This window comes from Hydra vulgaris, chromosome 01, assembly GCF_038396675.1.
Source record: "Hydra vulgaris chromosome 01, alternate assembly HydraT2T_AEP".
Taxonomy (NCBI): Eukaryota; Metazoa; Cnidaria; class Hydrozoa; order Anthoathecata; family Hydridae; genus Hydra; species Hydra vulgaris.
Genome location: NC_088920.1, coordinates 30371576 through 30390585, shown reverse-complemented (window position 1 = coordinate 30390585; position 19010 = coordinate 30371576). Strand labels below are relative to the sequence as shown.

At 29.1% G+C, this 19010-nt stretch overlaps 1 protein-coding gene across 1 annotated transcript; it reads left to right on the top strand.

Annotated features, from left to right (window-relative positions):
* The first annotated feature begins 600 nt into the window (after positions 1-600).
* Positions 601-2129, top strand: LOC136074324 (uncharacterized). The gene is made up of 3 exons (XM_065786629.1): positions 601-1611; positions 1718-1822; positions 1993-2129. Exons 1-3 carry the CDS (start codon positions 601-603, stop codon positions 2125-2127), a joined length of 1251 nt encoding a protein of 416 aa, XP_065642701.1. The 3' UTR covers positions 2128-2129.
* Positions 2130-19010: the final 16881 nt, after the last annotated feature.

The window sequence follows — 19010 nt, the reverse complement described above, 5'->3', positions numbered from 1 at the left end:
ATTATTGATAACTTTCATGATACACTTACTTCATATGCTTATTAGAGCTATTTACTACACTTTTATTCATGTCGGGAAAAAGTAAGAAAAAAGTAAATTTTTTGGTTGGGGAATCCAGGTCATCCTTACCAAAAGACAAATTTTCTACAGAGCAAGAGGTTTTGCAATACTTCTTGCATTTAAAGGAGAAGCATCCAAAACAAAAAGAAAGTAGAATTATCCACTGTCCGTTGACAAAACACTTTGAAATCAGATGCCATAATGAAAAGTCTTTATGCTGCACTCTTTCAAAGTTAATTGCACCTTGGTTGAAGGGTGGATTTCAGATTTTGCAATTACAAACAAATAGGTAGGTACCAGACTGTATTTGTTTTTGTTTTATTTGTATATTATTAGAGGAAAACAATTAATATAACAAATATCTGCTGTTAAATAAATTAATTAACAGAAATAGATGTGTTGTAAAATGTTCAGAACCTACAAATCACATTTTTTAGTAAAAAGATAGAGAAGCTGATCCTAACTTAGAAACTGTTAAAAAAAAACAAATCAAGACAAACTTTATCAGAAATTGAAAAAAGGAGGAAATTTTTAACTCAGATGAAAAGGATCTTTTGGATTGCACCTAAGCTCGATACTCTGGTTGCAATCATTAAAGCTGATAAGAAAAGAAGTTGTCGAGACAAGACTGAAGATATTGCTATTTTATTAGACCAATTAGGAGATAGAAAAACAAGAATAGGTGGATTAGACACAAGGTACATTTCCTCTGTTAACAGGAGTTTATCCAAGTTTGAAATGAGATCAAGTTTGAATGAAACCATGTCAGAGAGTGAATTCAGCTCAAATGGATCCGATAAAAATGAAGATAATGATGATTTCCCGTATCCAGATCCAGAGTTAAAGAAGAAAGTCAAAAAACCAGATACTGTTCTACTTCCAAAAGATATTCCCAAGAGAACTGCTGATACTGCTGTTGGGGAAGGATTAAGTCATAGGCAGCATACTGCCATGGTTAATAGTATAATTGCTAAATCAGGTGGAAATATAGATGAATTTAAATGTTCAACCTCTACAGCATTAAGAGAAGCAGATAAAGTCATTTATGATGAATCAAAGAGGATCAAGGACCATTTGAGAAATTTCAGAAATAATAATAAGAACATTTTAGTTCAACTCCATTTTGACGGAAAAGTATGTCATGAATATACTGATGGGAAAAAATCAGAAAAAGATCGATTAGCAATATTAATAAACGGTAACATGGAAACGCACCTGTTGGGAATTCCAGCTATTTCTTCCGGAACTGGCGAAAATCAAAAAAATGCGATCAGAGATATCTTGAATTGCTTTGACCTTACAAACAGTATACAAGCTGTTACATTTGATACAACCAGAATCAACACTGGAAACAAAAATGGAGCTGTTTCTTTACTGGTAAATGAAGTTTTTCAGCGACCAGTTTTATCTATTGCATGCCGACATCATATAAACGAGCTACACATAACACATTTCTGGAAAAATTATCCAAGTAGTGCTACTTCTGGACCAGATAATATGCTATTTAAAATATTAAAATCAACATGGAATGATCTTGATGTAGAGAACCAGGTAGGGTTTTACAAAATTGGTTAACATTTTTGTAAAATATTATTGTACCCTAGTATTTCTTCAATTTTGAGCTCTTTGATTTTTTTTTGACATTTTAAATAAAAAGGTGTTGAGAAGATTGACTATTCCAGATGAAACATGGCTTGGTCATCAAAAGCATGAAAGCATAACGTTCTGCAGAAATATTATCACCCATGGGTCTCTGAAAAAGGTAGCCCGATGACTAGATGTTTTAATATGTAGTTATGTATACAATATGTACTATGAAGTAGTAATATATCCTAGATTTTTCTTGTTTAATTCTATTATTCTTTATAAGACAAAAGTATACATACCTATGTTTATTGCATTATACCAATATACTTCTGGTTTAATTTTTAGGATGGGGCTACAAGGAAGGACTACATTGAGCTGACAGAGCTTACACTTATGGTGCTTTCTGAGGAAAAGTACAAGTTTCGTACACCCGGAGCAATTCATCATGCCCGTTTTATGGCAAAAGGTAGAGAGTTTTAGGTTTATGATAGGAAAAAGTCCAAAGTTAAAAATTATAGCTTCATAGCAAAAAAAAATGAATTTGTTATACATGATCAAATATTTAGCTTTTCAAAAAAAATGAAAATGTATATTTTTATAGGTATCTACTACCTAAAGCTCCAGCTTATGATGGATGCAATACCCAGTCTGACAAATCGACTGAAAAATGAAATTACTGAAGTGGCAAATTTTGTGGCTGTTTTCTATACTACCTGGTTTCTCAAAGCTGAACTATCTTCTGTGGCTCCTCGTCAGGTAGGTACCAAGTTAACAAGTATTATATATATATATATATATATATATATATATATATATATATATATATATATATATATATATATATATATATATATATATATATATACAGTGGTGTGAAAATTATTAAGACCATTGTTGAAAAAGTAAATTTTTTGAATATTTCCTTTAAAGACACGCACACAATGTCATAAAATGGGCATAGTTCAGTATTTTGTGGATGCTCCTCTAGCTGCAATAAGTTTTTCAACCCTCTTAGGCATTCCATCAATCAGTCTTGGACACATGTCTTGCATTTCTGGATCATGTGTCCAAACCTCTATGAGCGCCTCAATCAATGCGACTTTTGTTGTTGGTTTTCTGTCGGCAATTCTCTTTTTGACTATCATCCACAAGTTTTCTATCGGGTTCATATCAGGTGAATTACCAGTCCATGGTAGGATAGGAACATTATTACGATTCAAAAAGTTTGTAACAGAGAGTGCCCGATGACACGGTGCACCGTCTTGTTGGAAGATGAAATCACCATCAGGAAAATGAATTGGAAGTTGAGGTAGAAGGCTTTTCTCTAATATGTTGATGTATTGATGTTGATTCATTCTGCCTTCAACAATTCTAAGGGCTCCTACACCATGGGAACTTATCATTGACCATATCATTACTGAGGTAGGATGCTTGACGGTCTTTACCAGACATTGCGGATGAAATTCTTCCCCAGAACGACGGCGCACGTACTGACATTTATCATCGAGTATCTCGAACATAGACTCGTCACTAAAGCAAACCTAAAAATACAAACACACTGTAAAAGCCTTGAGCTTACATTAGATTAACATCCTGTAATCACTGGTTACATGTTCAATTCATTTTGAATTCATGCAATAAACATAGCCATTGCTACAATGTTCGATACATAAAACAATTGCACTAGTGGGTAATGATATTAAACATCATTATTATATGAAAAAATATGTTACATTTTGCTTCAACTTAAAGTACATGATTGTAAGCTCTTATATAAAAAATGGTAAAGGGTAAAATACCTTTCTCCATTGTTCTGTGGTCCAATCTTTGTGATCCATGGCCCATTGCAGCCGTCGCATTTGTTGAGCATTGGTCAAGAGCGGTTTTTTGCGCGGTCGACGTGCTACAAATCCATCTTGTATCAGCCATCTCCGAACACAACTTGTTGAGACATTGATCTGGTGCTCCTGCAGCACACCCTGGAGCTGCTTGCTGGTCATTCTTCTATTTTTTCGAACGTTTGCAAGCAGAACCCTTCTTGCACGTGGCGTCATGACTGGTTTTCGTCCTGAAGTGGAACGTCTTGGAGAGGATGTAAAACCAAAGTCCAATCGTTTCTTGATGGTAAAAACTGCTGTTTTACTTAGTCCACATCTCTTGGCAATTTCCCGTTGTGAAAATGTTTCCAACTTTAATAATGCTTCAACTTTGCCTCGCTTTCTGGGACTAGGGTCAGCAACTTTACCCATATTTTGAAAATATAATATAATCTGACAAAAAAAAATGCTTAAATAATCAAAATCACATATTTAAAATCAGAAAAATATTAAACTGTATCACTAACAACAGCAATAATCTAACAAAAATCACTTATAGTTCGTTTGAACCATACATATTCACTTGTCTGCAACTTACATTTCACAAGGCAAAATATACCAAATGTTTACTAAAACACATAACTCTACAATAAAAGTTAATAAATTAAAATTAAAATTAATAATTTCAATACTCAGCCACACCCACAGCACGTTTATAATAAAATAAAGTAGTGCTGCAACTTTTTTAGAATCTAAAAAGTGGTATAAACTAAAAAAAAGCTTTTTTTCTTGGTGGTCTTAATATTTTTCACACCACTGTATATATATATATATATATATATATATATATATATATATATATATATATATATATATATATATATATATATATATATACATATATATATATATATATATATATATATATATGTATATAAATATATATATATATATTTATATATATATATATATATATATATATATATATATATATACATATATATACATATATATATATATATATATATATATATATATATATATATATATATATATATATATATATATATATATATATTTATACATATATAAGGATTCTATCATAAATAAAAAGTTTTGATTAAAAGTTTCTAAAATATAAATTTTTTTAAGGTAAGCTAGTTACTTAACAATTTTTTGTTATCCAGGATATGAGAGCTCTTTGGCAAATGAATAGGTTTAAGGAGTACAATTTGATTGGGGCAGAATCAGTCATTGAATCAATCAAACGGCACACATGGTTTCTGGACCCTTACCTTGTTGTTCTTGCCTTAGCTGATGAAAACTGTGAAGAAAGAGGTGAAATTGCTCAAAAATTATACAGCTTTGAATTTCGTTGCTTAGATAAATATTCGTTAGCCCGAATAAAAGCTAACATGAAGGTCCTCAATTCTTTAGACTTCAGTGGACCGAAGCCACCAAGCTTAGTTGAATTGGTCACAGAAAATTCGTGGCTTTTGTTCCTTATGATAGGGCAGAGTAAAAGTGACTGTCAATGGATGAAAACCCCGCCAGAGTATTGGACTTGTAACGATTTCTACTTAAAATTTAAAGATGCTATTTTTAATCTTGCAGTTGTTAATGATTGCTCTGAAAGAACTGTTAAACTCATAAAGGACAACATTGATATTGCCAGAAAGGAAGAAAAAAGACAAGATTCACTTTTATTCTTGCACAATTACAAAAGGAAGTATGTAGGAAAAAGAAAAACCTCCAAGAAAAACAAAAAAACAATATAAAAATATTGCATAATATTTGTAAAAAATAACACTATTATTAAGGAATATATAAAATCAAATTGCTAGACGTTTTATGACTTTACATATCAACAAAGTTATTACTTTGCATAAAAATTGGAAAAAATTGCACTAAATTTGGGATTTTATAAATAGATTTGCATGAAATATTTCAGATAAACAAAAATACCATGCATTTTTATTTGTTTTTTCTAACTTAGAAGAAACTCTGGAAAGAAAAAAAATTTAATTATTTTGAGTTTTAGAACTTGCTCAAATATGCCAAAAATAGGCTTAAAAAGGTCTAAATTCAGGCAATTGGGGCACTTGAGCAAACCCTAAAAATGGTCAAAATTGAAAAAAAAAAAAATTCTATTAATAAAATAGGGGTCTGCGCAGCAGATAAGACTCCATGGTACTTTAAATTTTTTCATGACCCCAAAATAAGCAGTCTAATGATCATTATCAATAATGGTATCAAAAATACAGAAAAGCTCAGTAATAACAGAGTGTTTTAACAATGCTCCTCTTTATAAAACCATTATTAAAGAGAGAGGCTGATAGCGTTTCAAAGGATTTGTTTAAAAAAAAATACATACAATAAATTATTATGAGCATAACTAAAGTTTTTATTGCAAATGACAATGATAAAAAATTACATTAGCACATTTTTTTAAAAATAGAAAAAAATTTTCGATTTTTAATGCAGTCGTATATAAATAATTTTCAGTTTATTCTAGCTACCTTATTTTAATTTTAGTTCAATGAAATGAATTAAAAAGAAATTGCCTTTTTACATATTTACGTGACATTTTTACGTAATTATGTGACATACCCGTCTTTCTAGTTTTTAAAACTAAGTTTCGTGAAAACATTTATTTTTTAAAAATAATGTTAAATAAGTAACGATTAATTGAACATTAGTTAAAAAAATGAGTGTTTTTACGAAACTTAATTTTCAAAACTTGTAAAGAAATTTTACGACAACGAAATGTATAAAAAATTTCGAAAGATAGAACGATTTTAAATTATCTATTCAGGGTATAGTTAACTTTTGTTTTTTGGCCATTAAGAGTAAACTGGTTTTGATAATAAATGAACCAAAGTAAAAACTATCACGCTAATTTAGTTTTTGAATGAATGAACATTTGATCTTTTGCTTGCCATTTTAGTTTAAGGAAAACGAAAAAATAAAGCGTCAACTTTTTCAGAAGGTTTTGTTTCTTTTACATGTAATTTTTTAAATTATACTTAATGATTAAAAAAATATAATATATTTTATAAAATATAATATGTTTTTAATCAAAAAAATATAACATTTTTAAAACTATGTTTACCGTAATATCTCTTATTTATTTAGCTTTAATTAAAAAGATGCCTTAAAATCACTTTAAAAACTAATAACCTTAAGTAAAAGTTAAATGAACATTTCGCTAATATTCAAATCAAAATTTTAAAATTAAAATAACAGTATATACGTTTATTAAATGCTTATGTCTTTTATTCGAATACAAGTCGTAAATCAATTTTGATAATTTTACAAATATTACGCAGTTTAATATATGTAAATACATTATGTAATGTAAATATTATTGAAAGTATTGAAACATTTAAAACATATTGAGTACAAAAAAAGATTGAAAATTTTGAATTTGACTACTTTGGAGAATAGAAACCTTAGAGGCGACATGATCCAGCAATTCAAAATATTTAAAGATAATGAAATAATTGATATTAAATAAAATAAATTAAATAAATAATGAACTCTATTTGCTCATTACGTTCTGCATCTAACATTAGAGGAGCAAAGCATCGAATGAAACCTGAATTGGTCAGAAATTTTGAAAAGGAAATACTTTTTCAGCAATAAGGTCATTGATGAATGGAACAGTCTACCAGCAGAAATTGTTAAATTTATTACAGTTAAAAGCTTCAAATTAAATTTGCAATCGATTGACTTATATGATTGAAGTAATAACAAACAAGAAAAAAACCAAGAAATGTACGTGGTCAATATAACGGCGTTCCACAACATTCACCAGTGTTATTATGACTTTTAATGTCATACTATTATGACTGAATAATGGTGTCAAATATTAAAAATATTACAGGCTATTATCTTTGTGCATTCAACTTCTTTATCATTTGAAAAGATTGTAATCACCTTATAACCTTTATGATTAGCATGAATATAAGTATAGTCTTCATGTAATGTTTAACATAACATAAGTAAAGTCTTCATGTAATGTTTCGCTAAGCATTTATAATTTCAAATCTTGATAGTATGACACCATTGTTTAGTCTTAATAGTTTAGCCCCATAATTTAGTCATAATAGTGTGACACCATTATTTATTCATTCATTTAATTTTTATATCCCAATAGCAATTGGGATCAACTTTTCAGATGCTTCAAATATGGCTGTTTTGCATTACTTTGCAGAAATTAAACAAAGATAATAGCCTGTAATATTTTTAATAATTTTAGATTTAATTAAACCATTTTTAGGAAGTCTGACAAACATTAGGAGAGGCAAAGTACTACTGTTTCTTGTCCAACTCTTTGAGATTCAATTGATTGTATGCTGAAAAGAATAGATGACGATTCTATATTAACATTCTTTAATCTATATTTTTTCATATCCAGTATTGGCAGTTTAAGAGAAAGGAGTTAATCAATTTGATCAGATGTACTTGGGTGCAGTTTTAGGTTAAAACTAATAAATAGTAGTTATAAAACTGTTATAATATTTATAAACATTATTTCTAAAATTTATAAATTATAAAAGTTATAATAGCTATAAAAATATTATAATAATCTTAAACTTATTAGTCGTGATATCGCAGAATATCTGAGAGTAATAAGAAACAAGAGAAGAAGTGTAATATAAAATAAAGAGCATAGGGAGATATGTAAAGTTTTAGTTTCAATTAAAACAAAAATACTTATCTGATGCGTTCAGGAAATTAAAATAATTAAAGCATATCTATATACATATATATGCTTTAATTATATAAATTAAAGCATATATATATATATATATATATATATATATATATATATATATATATATATATATATATATATACATATACAAATACTTTTGAAAAAACAAGTATGCACCATAACAAGTTCTAGTATTTATACATTGACACTAGCAAGTTTCATACTTATTCATATTTCCAAAGTGTCTGGAGTAAAAAAAAAAATTAAACAGAAAATTACGATCGCCTGGGACTAAATGGTGCAAGTAATACCGCAACTTAGTAACATCACTTGAATGGCAAGGAAAACAATCTTACTCTACGCTCTGCTAAATAATACTGCTTTCCACATAGGAAAAATAGAATAGAATTATATATAAACTTTGAACATATTATCTTTTTACAAGCACATTTTATAAAATATAAATATTTTTTTAATTACACATGTAAACATACCTTTCATAAACTACAAATTAATAACATTTGAAAATACATATATGTATTTTTTTAGTTATCTCACATCACTAAATTAAGTTGCAGGCAAAAGTAATAAAAATATCTGGTTTATCATAATGTTTAAATATAGCCATAGCTTTTTTTAAGTTTTCTTTAAAATACTTCCTACATAAATTAATAACAAAACTTTAATGCCTAATATTATGATTGTTTCCAAGATTGTTTTCATGTTCATCGTACTGCTCACTTCTCAGTTTGTTTTGGTTATTTTTATAAAAGCAAGACACTGCCCTTCAAATAACCTGGAAACAGGTAAAGCACCATCTTCTTCAACAAATATAACTGCAACTTCACTAACTGTAGTTTGCAAGCGAAACATTAAGTTATTTAAGCTAAAATTATTGTCGCGTTGTTGCATTTTAAAATTTTCTGTTGCAGGTGGGTCATAGACATACAGTTGACAATATGTTGGGGAAATATATTAATCTAGCCAAAGATTATTTACACAATGTAAAACTTAATCACGTATTCTGAAACATGGCAACATATGATTCATAGGCCGAACCAAATTAGCTGTAAATACAGCAAAAAAAATTGTAAACTATAAAAAAATTATAAATAATTATAAAATACATTAAAATTATAAAATTTTTTTAATGAAATTATGATATATAAAACTCACTGAAAATAAATCTTGTAAAGCTTGCAGAAAAAGTGAAGAGGAAGTAAAACTATCTTTATGGCAACATAGAAAATGTGTTTTATTATGAATTTTATTAGCATCACAATTCTGACAGATCTGATTTGTTTCTCCTAATTAATTATAATCTGGAATAGTATTACTTTTTGCTATATAATGCATTCTTTCTTGTTAGCAAAATTTGTACATTTTGTAGCTGATTAATATCATCTTGCCTAAGCATATCTCAATTTTTCTATAATTCTTTTCAACTTGCTTAACCACATTGTCCTCATTTAGATTTAAGTTAACTTTTTCTCGATGGGCAGTATTTCTTACAATTTGACAACAACTAATTTCAGTTCTATTTCTTTTATTTCCACGTCAATTACTTTTAAATTGCCTTTTAGTATTTCTACTTCTTTGAGCCATCATCCATTTCAACTTCATTTTTATTATTAAACATGTTAACAGTATATACTACTGTTGTAAAAAATAAAGGCAAAAGATTATTAAAAATTGTTAATCACCATTATTTAAAAAAAATAGGAACAAAAAACTTATTTAAACAAATAAAGTCAAAATTAAATTAAATAAAAATATATTCAAAATAATATTCTGAAGTTGTAAAAAATTTTTAAAATGTAGCAAATGATAAAATTCAAATAAAAACCAACAAAAACCTACTATCTATTAACATAGATATTATTTGGGAATAGAAATAAAAACATTATGTTAAATTTTGTTTTATTTCCAAACTATGTAACAATTTTTTAAATATTTTCAAAAGAGTAAAATGAAAATAGTTTTGAGTATATATGATATATGAATCTTACAAATTAAGTTGGTAATTTAACAACTGGTTCAAACCATTGGCTATTGACCATTAAGACCAATAACTGGTTTCACAATTAAGATAAATAATGGAAAAAAAAGTTTAAGTTCTTAAGAAAACAATATTTAAAATAAAAAGTCAATATATTTTGATTTAGGATTTATTCAAATACGTATCTTTTTATAATTATATATATATGTAAATGTTAATATAAGCTCCAAATTAGTATGATTATAAATAAATACAAACTGATTATGAAAGGAACTTAGATGTTTATCAAAATTATAAAACAATATTTAATAGCATCAGTTATTTTTAATTAAACAAACTGAAATGCATAAACTTGTTGAAATAATGAGGTAACGGCAGAAAAAAATGGCTTGTATTTCAAAAAAATTTGAATTTATTATCATAATATAATTTTTTAATTAATTACTATTTTACTATTTTTATATTTGTTTAATAATTTAGTTAGTTAAATAAATAAATAATGATACAAAAATGTTACTATATAATCAATTGTTTTAATGAAACAACAATATCAATATATAATATAACATCGTTTTACAAAAATGATTTATCGCACTTAAATATTGCGACCAAGAGTAACAGGTTCCAACAACCACCAATATGAAAGTGAGATAACAAATTTTAAAGTTTCAAACCATATTTTATAATATTTTGTTACAATTCATAATTTCAGATTGAAAAGTACTTTTTGTTTGTTTAAATAAAGTTTGTTAGCCATTTTTTAATTAAAAGCTTTGTATAAACATTGTTATCATCAAAAAGACAATATAAATTTGTTGCATGGAAATTTATTGCTCTTATATCTTGATAGCATGGAAGCAAAAAGATTCTAACTTTGATCAGAACCATTCTGTTCTCAATCATTTACAGATATTCCAAACTAATTTTAATGAATTTTAACTTTTTGATAATTAAAACTAGCAAATTCAACTAGTCGTTCCTGGTTCTATCTGAAGATGTTTCCACCTATAAAACCCAGTAATTTGTTGTCATGCTAAAATATGCCGTCAAATTGTACATATTTAGTTTGCTTCAATAATAGAAGAAGCCCACTCCAAATCTTGGACACATTATAACATTTTTAAAATCAAGACTAAAGAAATATCCCCACTTTATTTTTTTATCTTTATATTTATATCTTAATATTTTTCCTCGCTTTATATTTTGCTTGGTCAATGCTCTCAGGATTCGAATTTTCTAACAACTCACAACTACCTATCACATCTGTCATTTTTTGCAATAATGTAAACTGACTTGATGAAATAAGTTTAAATGGTTTTTGCTCTTTTCATACAGTACTCTAATTCTTTTTCCATTGGCTATCAGTCTTGGGGGTGTATATATATGAATATATATATATATGAATATATATATATATATATATATATATATATATATATATATATATATATATATATATATATATATATATATATATATATATATTTATATACATTTATATATATATATATATATATATATATATTTGTATCTATATATATATATATATATATATATATATATATATATATATATATATATATATATATATATATATATAAGCTTTTGTGAAAAGCCAAGAGTGTCTAGATAAAATGTTTTGTACATTTGTACTTTTTCACTCATTACATTAAAATAAAGGAAAATGTGTTTTCCTTTCAGTAAAATTCACATATTTTCTAGTATCTAACTTTTTCTCTGTTGATGCTGCAATAAAAATATATTTATAATTCTGAGATAATAAAAAAGATGGTTTAAATAATTCATTACATTTTTCTTCAGAATTTTTTTTTTACAATTGCAAAAACATTTATTAAAATACTTTTTGCTTTGTACGTACTTTTTCCCTCTGCAACTAACATACCTTGTTCCAGATTAGTTACTTTTTATTTTGGTCATTTCTCTTCCGTGTTTCTGTTGCACAGCGTTGCTTTTCTTGTATTTTGCTTTTTTTTTGCAATTGCGCCATTGAAAGCAAACATGATTTGTTCATATTGTTTTCTTATACATCCATCTAATTTTGAAACAATTTTTAGACAATAAGTCTAAGTTCAATGACTTTAACTAAACCTTACCTTAAATTATCTACTTTTTCAACAATTAAAAAGTTTAAACTTGAGCTTATTTTTGCATGCTCTATATTGTGCTTGTTGGTCCTGCTAAAAATATCTGCATTGAGCACTGTTTATTAAATCCACATGAAGCATATTTCAATTATTCGATAGGTATTTGTTGTAACTGTGTAATCCGGTTTCCGGCAAAATATGGATGTGCAATGTGTCAGCTATCATTCCGATACGTCCCGTGACGAAAGGAGAAACGTGTATTTACTGTTATTTTGATGGACATATATTTTATGATTGTTACAGCTGATTATAGTTCTTGTATTTGTAGTTAATTTAATTGATTTTTTTCCTAAAGCAGTAGTATTTTTATTTAACGTATTTATAACAATTGACGATAAAGTGAAAACGATGCACTTGGCAAATATATTGAGTTTTGAATTGAAAAAAGATGATTTTATCGAATACATTGAACGCTTTGAAAAATTATTTACTGGCCAATTACATTAAAGATGCAGAAATACAAAAAGCAGTGTTTTTATCAAATGTTGGAGGACCTGCACACAAACTTATTCGTAGTTTTGCGAAAATGACACTAAAATTAAAACATTTACTCAGATAGAAATGCTAATGAGGAATCACTTAAAACCTACCCCAAACTTCATTGCGCAACGATTTCAATTCTATAAAAGAGACAGAAAAAAGGCAGAATCAATAAATGAATATATCATGGAGTTACGCAGACTATCAGAGTATTGTGAAATTAATGAGAATTTAAATGATACCTTAAGAGATATGTTTGTGGATTAAACAATGAAAGTGTTCAGCAAAAGTTATCAATCATAAAAAATTTAACATTGAACACAGCACTAGATACAGCAAAAGCATATGAAGCAGCATATAGATGTGCTGAGGCAATTCATGGTACTATAGAAGGCTCTATAGAACAAGATGGAGTACACAAGATAGATACTTGGAAAAAAATAGAGAAATTGGAAAAAAATAGATAAACAGAGAATGTTTAAGATGTGGCTACACAGGTCACCTGGCAAACAATTGCCATTTTTGTAACTCAAAGTGCAACACAAGTGAAGTGAACATATTAAAGAAGATGTCAATCAGAAAAAAAAGAATTTGATAGTAGAAAGGAAAAGAAATTAGAAGTGAAACAAATTGAAGTTTGTGAAGGATCGATTAAAGGAAGCACTGCTGATGCAGATGAAATCTGTATCAGCAGTGCTTCCTTTGAGGAATCTGAGTGGGTGAATGCACCAGTTATTATTAATTTAAAAATCAATTGAAAAGAAGTTGGAATGGAAGCTGACACAGAGGCTGCTGTTTCCGTAATAGGTGTTTCTTCTTATAGAAGAATAAAAGGAAATAAGGAAAAGCTAAAAAAGTCTGAAGTGGTGTTAAAGACTTATACAGGAGAACTTGTTAGACCATAAGGAATAGGGCTTGTTGAAGTAGATTGTAAAGGATAATCTTCATTTTACCTATAAATGTAGTTAAGGAAAATGTGCCCACATTAATGGAAGGAAACTGGATCCAGATATTGAACCTAGAATGGGTGGAATTGTGTAAAGGAATTAGAAATGTCAATGTTTGCAATGGGTTTGATTCGAAGGTAGAAGCATTAGTGGCGAAATTTCCAGAGGTGTTTAGATATAATTAAGGATGTCTAAAAGATTTTAAATGTCACACACTCATACGTGAGGATGCACAATCAAAGTTTTTTAAACCAAGACAAGTACCGTATGCTTTGAGGACTAGGGAAGAACAAGAACTTGATCGTTTGGAAGACCAAGGAGTTTGGAGGAGTGTCAAGCATTCAAAATGGGCAGCACCTATAGTGTCTGTTCTAAAGAATTCAAAAGATCCTTTGGGTCTGTTGCGTATATGTGGGGATTATAAAGTTACAAAAAATCAAGCTACCCCTCTGGATACGTATCCAATACTAAACAATACTGTTCAGTTAGCCACTATCGCAGCAGGACAGAAATACACCAAGCTCGATTTGTCACAGGCATTTTTTCTAATAATTTATTTCGACATTTTCATAATAAATTATTTACAAAATATTTTGAGTTAAGATATGACCGGAGTAGGCAGGAGACAAAAGTCTTACCATCTAGCCCCGTTGAATCCCCGTTGTAAAATTTACACTATCATAAATCTATCATAAAATTTTACAATATCAATAAAACAGTATATATACTTTTATATAAACATTTTACATTTTTTATACATAAAGAAGATATTAAAAATAAAATAGAATTTGGAATATTTCATAATCAAGTACCTGTTTTTTTAAAATAATTTTGAAAGTTTGAAGTGAAATAATAGTTTTACTTTCAATTGGAAGGAATAAGTTCCACAAATGTGGCCCTCGGTATGTTATTGAGAAATTAGACTGTTTTAATAAGGTTTTTGGTACCTGTTAGTTATGCAATGAATGCTTTGTTTGATGTTTATGATTTATAATAATAAAAAGGTCGTCAAAAATATATGGCAGCATACGATATTTAAATCTAAACATGAATAAAAAAATACTGTAAATATTTAGTTGATAAACATAAAGCACTCCAAGCTTTCCAAGCAGTGGATTGGCACTGGTATATTTATTAGCATTTAAAATAAAGCGGTTTGCTTGTTTTTATATATTTAAGGTACGCTTTAGTTTTGATAGATTAGTGCTGGCCCACGCAATATTACAATAACTGATATAGCTATGGATAAATAAAAAGTAGATAAGTTTTAAGCAGTTTTTATCAAACAAATGTCTTGTCTTGTATATAATTCCAATATTCTTTGAAATTTTATTTTCTATTAAATTAATGTGGTCCAACTTATTTATATATTATATCGTCAAGTAAAACGCCTAAAATTTAATGCAGAATGTTCGTAGTAAATTAGTTTTTTTTATTGAAATATTTGGGAGTTTTAGGGGCAAAGTTTCGAATATGGAGGATTTAGAAAAAAGAATTCATTTGCTTTTGGTTTTATTCAGAGATAGTTTGTTGGCTTTCAATCATTCATTGAGGTTGTCAAGCTCACGATTCATAGTGATAAAGATAGACTCTATGTTTGAGTGGGTGTAAAAAGCCTGAGTGTCGTCAGCAAAAAGATTAAAATTCAATACACTAGAAGATAAGTAAATATCATTTATATACAAGAAATATTTTCTAGTTTAGTACAGGTTTTGTCATAAGATACACATTGTTTGCGATTATTAAGATAGGAAAAAAACATTTATAACTATTATTTTTGACTCCATAGTTTCTAAGTTTGTAAAGAAGAATACTATGGTTCACAGAGTTGGAGGCCTTTAAGAGGTCAATAAAAACCCCAAGATTATATTGGTAGTTTTCAAATCCATATCAGGCATATCAGTAACTTTAGTTAGATGAAGCCTCACAATAATTTCTAACAATAAATACGCATCAAGGTATATATCAGCCGACTCGTCTTCAGTTTGGTGTTCATAGTACAACTGACATATTTCAAAGAGAAATGGATAGAAGGTTTCGCAGGTTACCATTTGTGAAAGTACGAGTAGACTATATACTCATTTTTGGAAAAACTGATAAAGAGCATTTAATCAATTTAGAATCCGTATTAAGAATATTAAAAGAATCAGAATTTACTCTTAGAGCATCTAAGTGCTCTTTCATGCTACCTGAAGTGATAATCTGTGGTTTTATAATCAGCCAAGAAGGTTGCATAACAACAGCACAAAACGTGAAAGCAGTCAAAGATGTTCCTCAACCCACTAATGTCTAAGAGTTAAGAGCATTTTTAGGCATGGCTAACTATTACAATGTCTACTTACCAAGGATAGCTTCCATTACAGAACCGCTCCACAATTTGTTGAGGAAGAATGTAATTTGGAAATGAAGTAAAAATAACAACGAAGCTTTTAAAAAAGTTAAAACTTTGTTATGCAATGCACCATCGTTAGCTCAATTTGATCCATCAAAATAAATCATAGTTCACTGTGATGCCAATCTACAGTGAACTATGATTTTTTGGTGTGGGAGCTGTTCTGAGTCAAGAGCAGGATGATGGTAGTGAAAAACCTGTTAGTTTTGCTTAAAGAACATTAAGTAAGGCTGAATGAAATTATGCCCAAATTAAAAAGGAAGGATTAGCATTAGTTTTTTCAGTAAAAAAATTTCATTAGTTTTTATATTGGCACAAGTTTACTTTGTACATTGATCATAAGCCTCTGCTGGGGCTATTTTCAGAAAATAAGGAAATTCCTGCAAGAGCTGCTGCAAGAGTATCACGCTGGGCCCTGTTAATGTCAGCATATTATTATAAACTACTATATTGTCCTGGTGAAATGAATGCAGCTGCAGATGGTTTAAGTTGTTTACCATTTGAGGCATCGAGGGAAAAGTCACACTTAAAAACCATGGATGTGGCTATGATGGAGCCAGTAAAATGTAGCCTCATGCAATTATGTCAAATTAGGAGTGGTTCTAAATAAAGAGTTAGATGGGGGATCAATGATGGAAGATAGTAAAATGGATCTGAAACCATTCACGTCTAGGTTTTCTGAGGTGTCAACAGAAAGAGGTTGTTTGTTGTGGGAGCGAAAAGTAGTGGTGCCTAGAGTGTTACGAGAAACAGTAATGGATGAGTTACATGATGTTTATCCAGGAATGAGTAAAATGAAAGTTTTAGCTAGAAGTTATGTCTGGTGGCCCGGAATCGATTCCGAAATTGAGAACAAAATACAAAACTGTGAGACCTGTCAAAGAAATCAGAAGTGTCTATTTACTGAGTCTCATGCGTGGGAATATCCAAGTAAACCATGGGAGAGGTTACCGATTGATCATTCAGGACCAATAAATGGATAAATTTTCCTAGTAGTAGTTGACAGTTTCTCAAATTTTATTGAAGTGGAAGTTGTGATAAGCACTGAAGCCAAAACAACAATTATGGTACTCAGGAGTTTGTTTTCAACCTATGGTATACCTAGAGCTATTATTAGTGATAATGGATCTGGGTTTTCAAGCAAAGAATATAAAATTTTTTTGGCTTCAAATAATATTAAACCAGTCTATGCAGCACCGGATCATCCAGCCTTAAATGGTCAAGCAAAACGAATGGTGGAAAGATTTAAGAATTCTTTAAAAGCTTTTTAAGGGAGTGATGATGAGATGCAATTGTGTCGCATCCTTTTTAAATATCGCTTAACACAACATTCTACAACTGCAGTTTCTCTAGTTTAACTTTTATTAGGTAGAAGATTAAGAATCTCTTGCCGATGCTACTTCCTGAGGCCATCACTAAAATCAACGAAAAACAGCTTTTAAGTATTTTTAGTAATAAAAGTCGATTCGTTCAACCTAAAGACCTTGTTTATGTAAGGAAGTATATTGGGTGTGAGAAGTGGATCTCAGTTATTATTGTATCGGCAGTCGGAAATATTAATTATAAAGTATTGACATTGGATGGTCGTATCCAGATTAAACATATAGATCGGATTGAAAAACGTCACGTAAAAGATTGCATTAAACTTTTAGTTAAAATAGCAGATGGCATGAATGGTCTTTTGTTAAACTATCAAATACCTGAAACATCAGATCCAAGTGATAATATGTATGATAAATGCGAACCTATTAACAAGGATGCTAATCCCAACAGAGTATGTAAACAGTTTGAAAGCAAAAATGTGGGTCCCGAGAGAACTTGTGAACAAACTGAGTCGTTTTCTGAGTCCATTTCTGCAATAATCCGAAGGTCAGGTCGAACCTGTTGTAAATCAGTTCTGTAGTGGGTTGTTATTTAGTGCATCTTTTTCTCTAAGAGAAATCAACACATCTTTAAGTTAAAGGATTGACTCCAGCATAAAATAGAATTCCATCTGGTTTTTACCGGAGCAATGATTTTAACATAGTTTACACAGAGCAACTTTTGCACTCTTTTTCAATAAGTTGACAAGCTAAGGTGGACCTGTGAACTATGCTAGATAGTTGTGTGGCAATATCTATGCAGTCTTTGACTTCTTGTACTTCATTGGTAGCATGAAGTAGGCTAGTGTTTAGTAGGTGTTCTGCACGCAACAGTGATTCATATTTTATTTTGTTCATGATTGACACAGCATGTTTCATATTTGCCGCCGCCTCGTGGACAATGACTTTCTTGGGCACGGCGTTCAACACCTGATACTTTTAGATTATTTCTTCCGGAGCCTTAAACAAGAATGAAAATAAAATAATGATTTATAAGATAACTTATGCACCTTTTGGGTTTTACAATAAATTAATAATTCTTTCAATAAATAATAAAATCCGAAAAAAAACGCTATTCTAGCGAAGGATAAGTTTTGCTTTTTTAAATTATTTTTAAACAAGCACAAATTATTTCAACATAAAAAAAATTACATTGCTAATGTGGTAACAAGTGTGTCTTCCCACAAAATTGTCAAAGTTGAGAACATATTTCTTCAGTTCAAACTAAATATTTATATAGTGAAGAGTAAGAGTCTTGTATGGACCTAGAGGTCTAGCCATCAGTGGTGATAGCCACCTGTTGACAACTGGAAATTTCTTTTTCAATTAGGTTTTGCACAGTATTCATAATGCTTTCATAAAGCAATGGTAGCTTGCACCTTAAAAAGTCAAGGAATGTTTCACAATTACTTTTGGATTTAAATGTTCCACCATTTCCTTGAAGCATGGTTCATCTACTAAAGTGAATGGACTACTTTACCT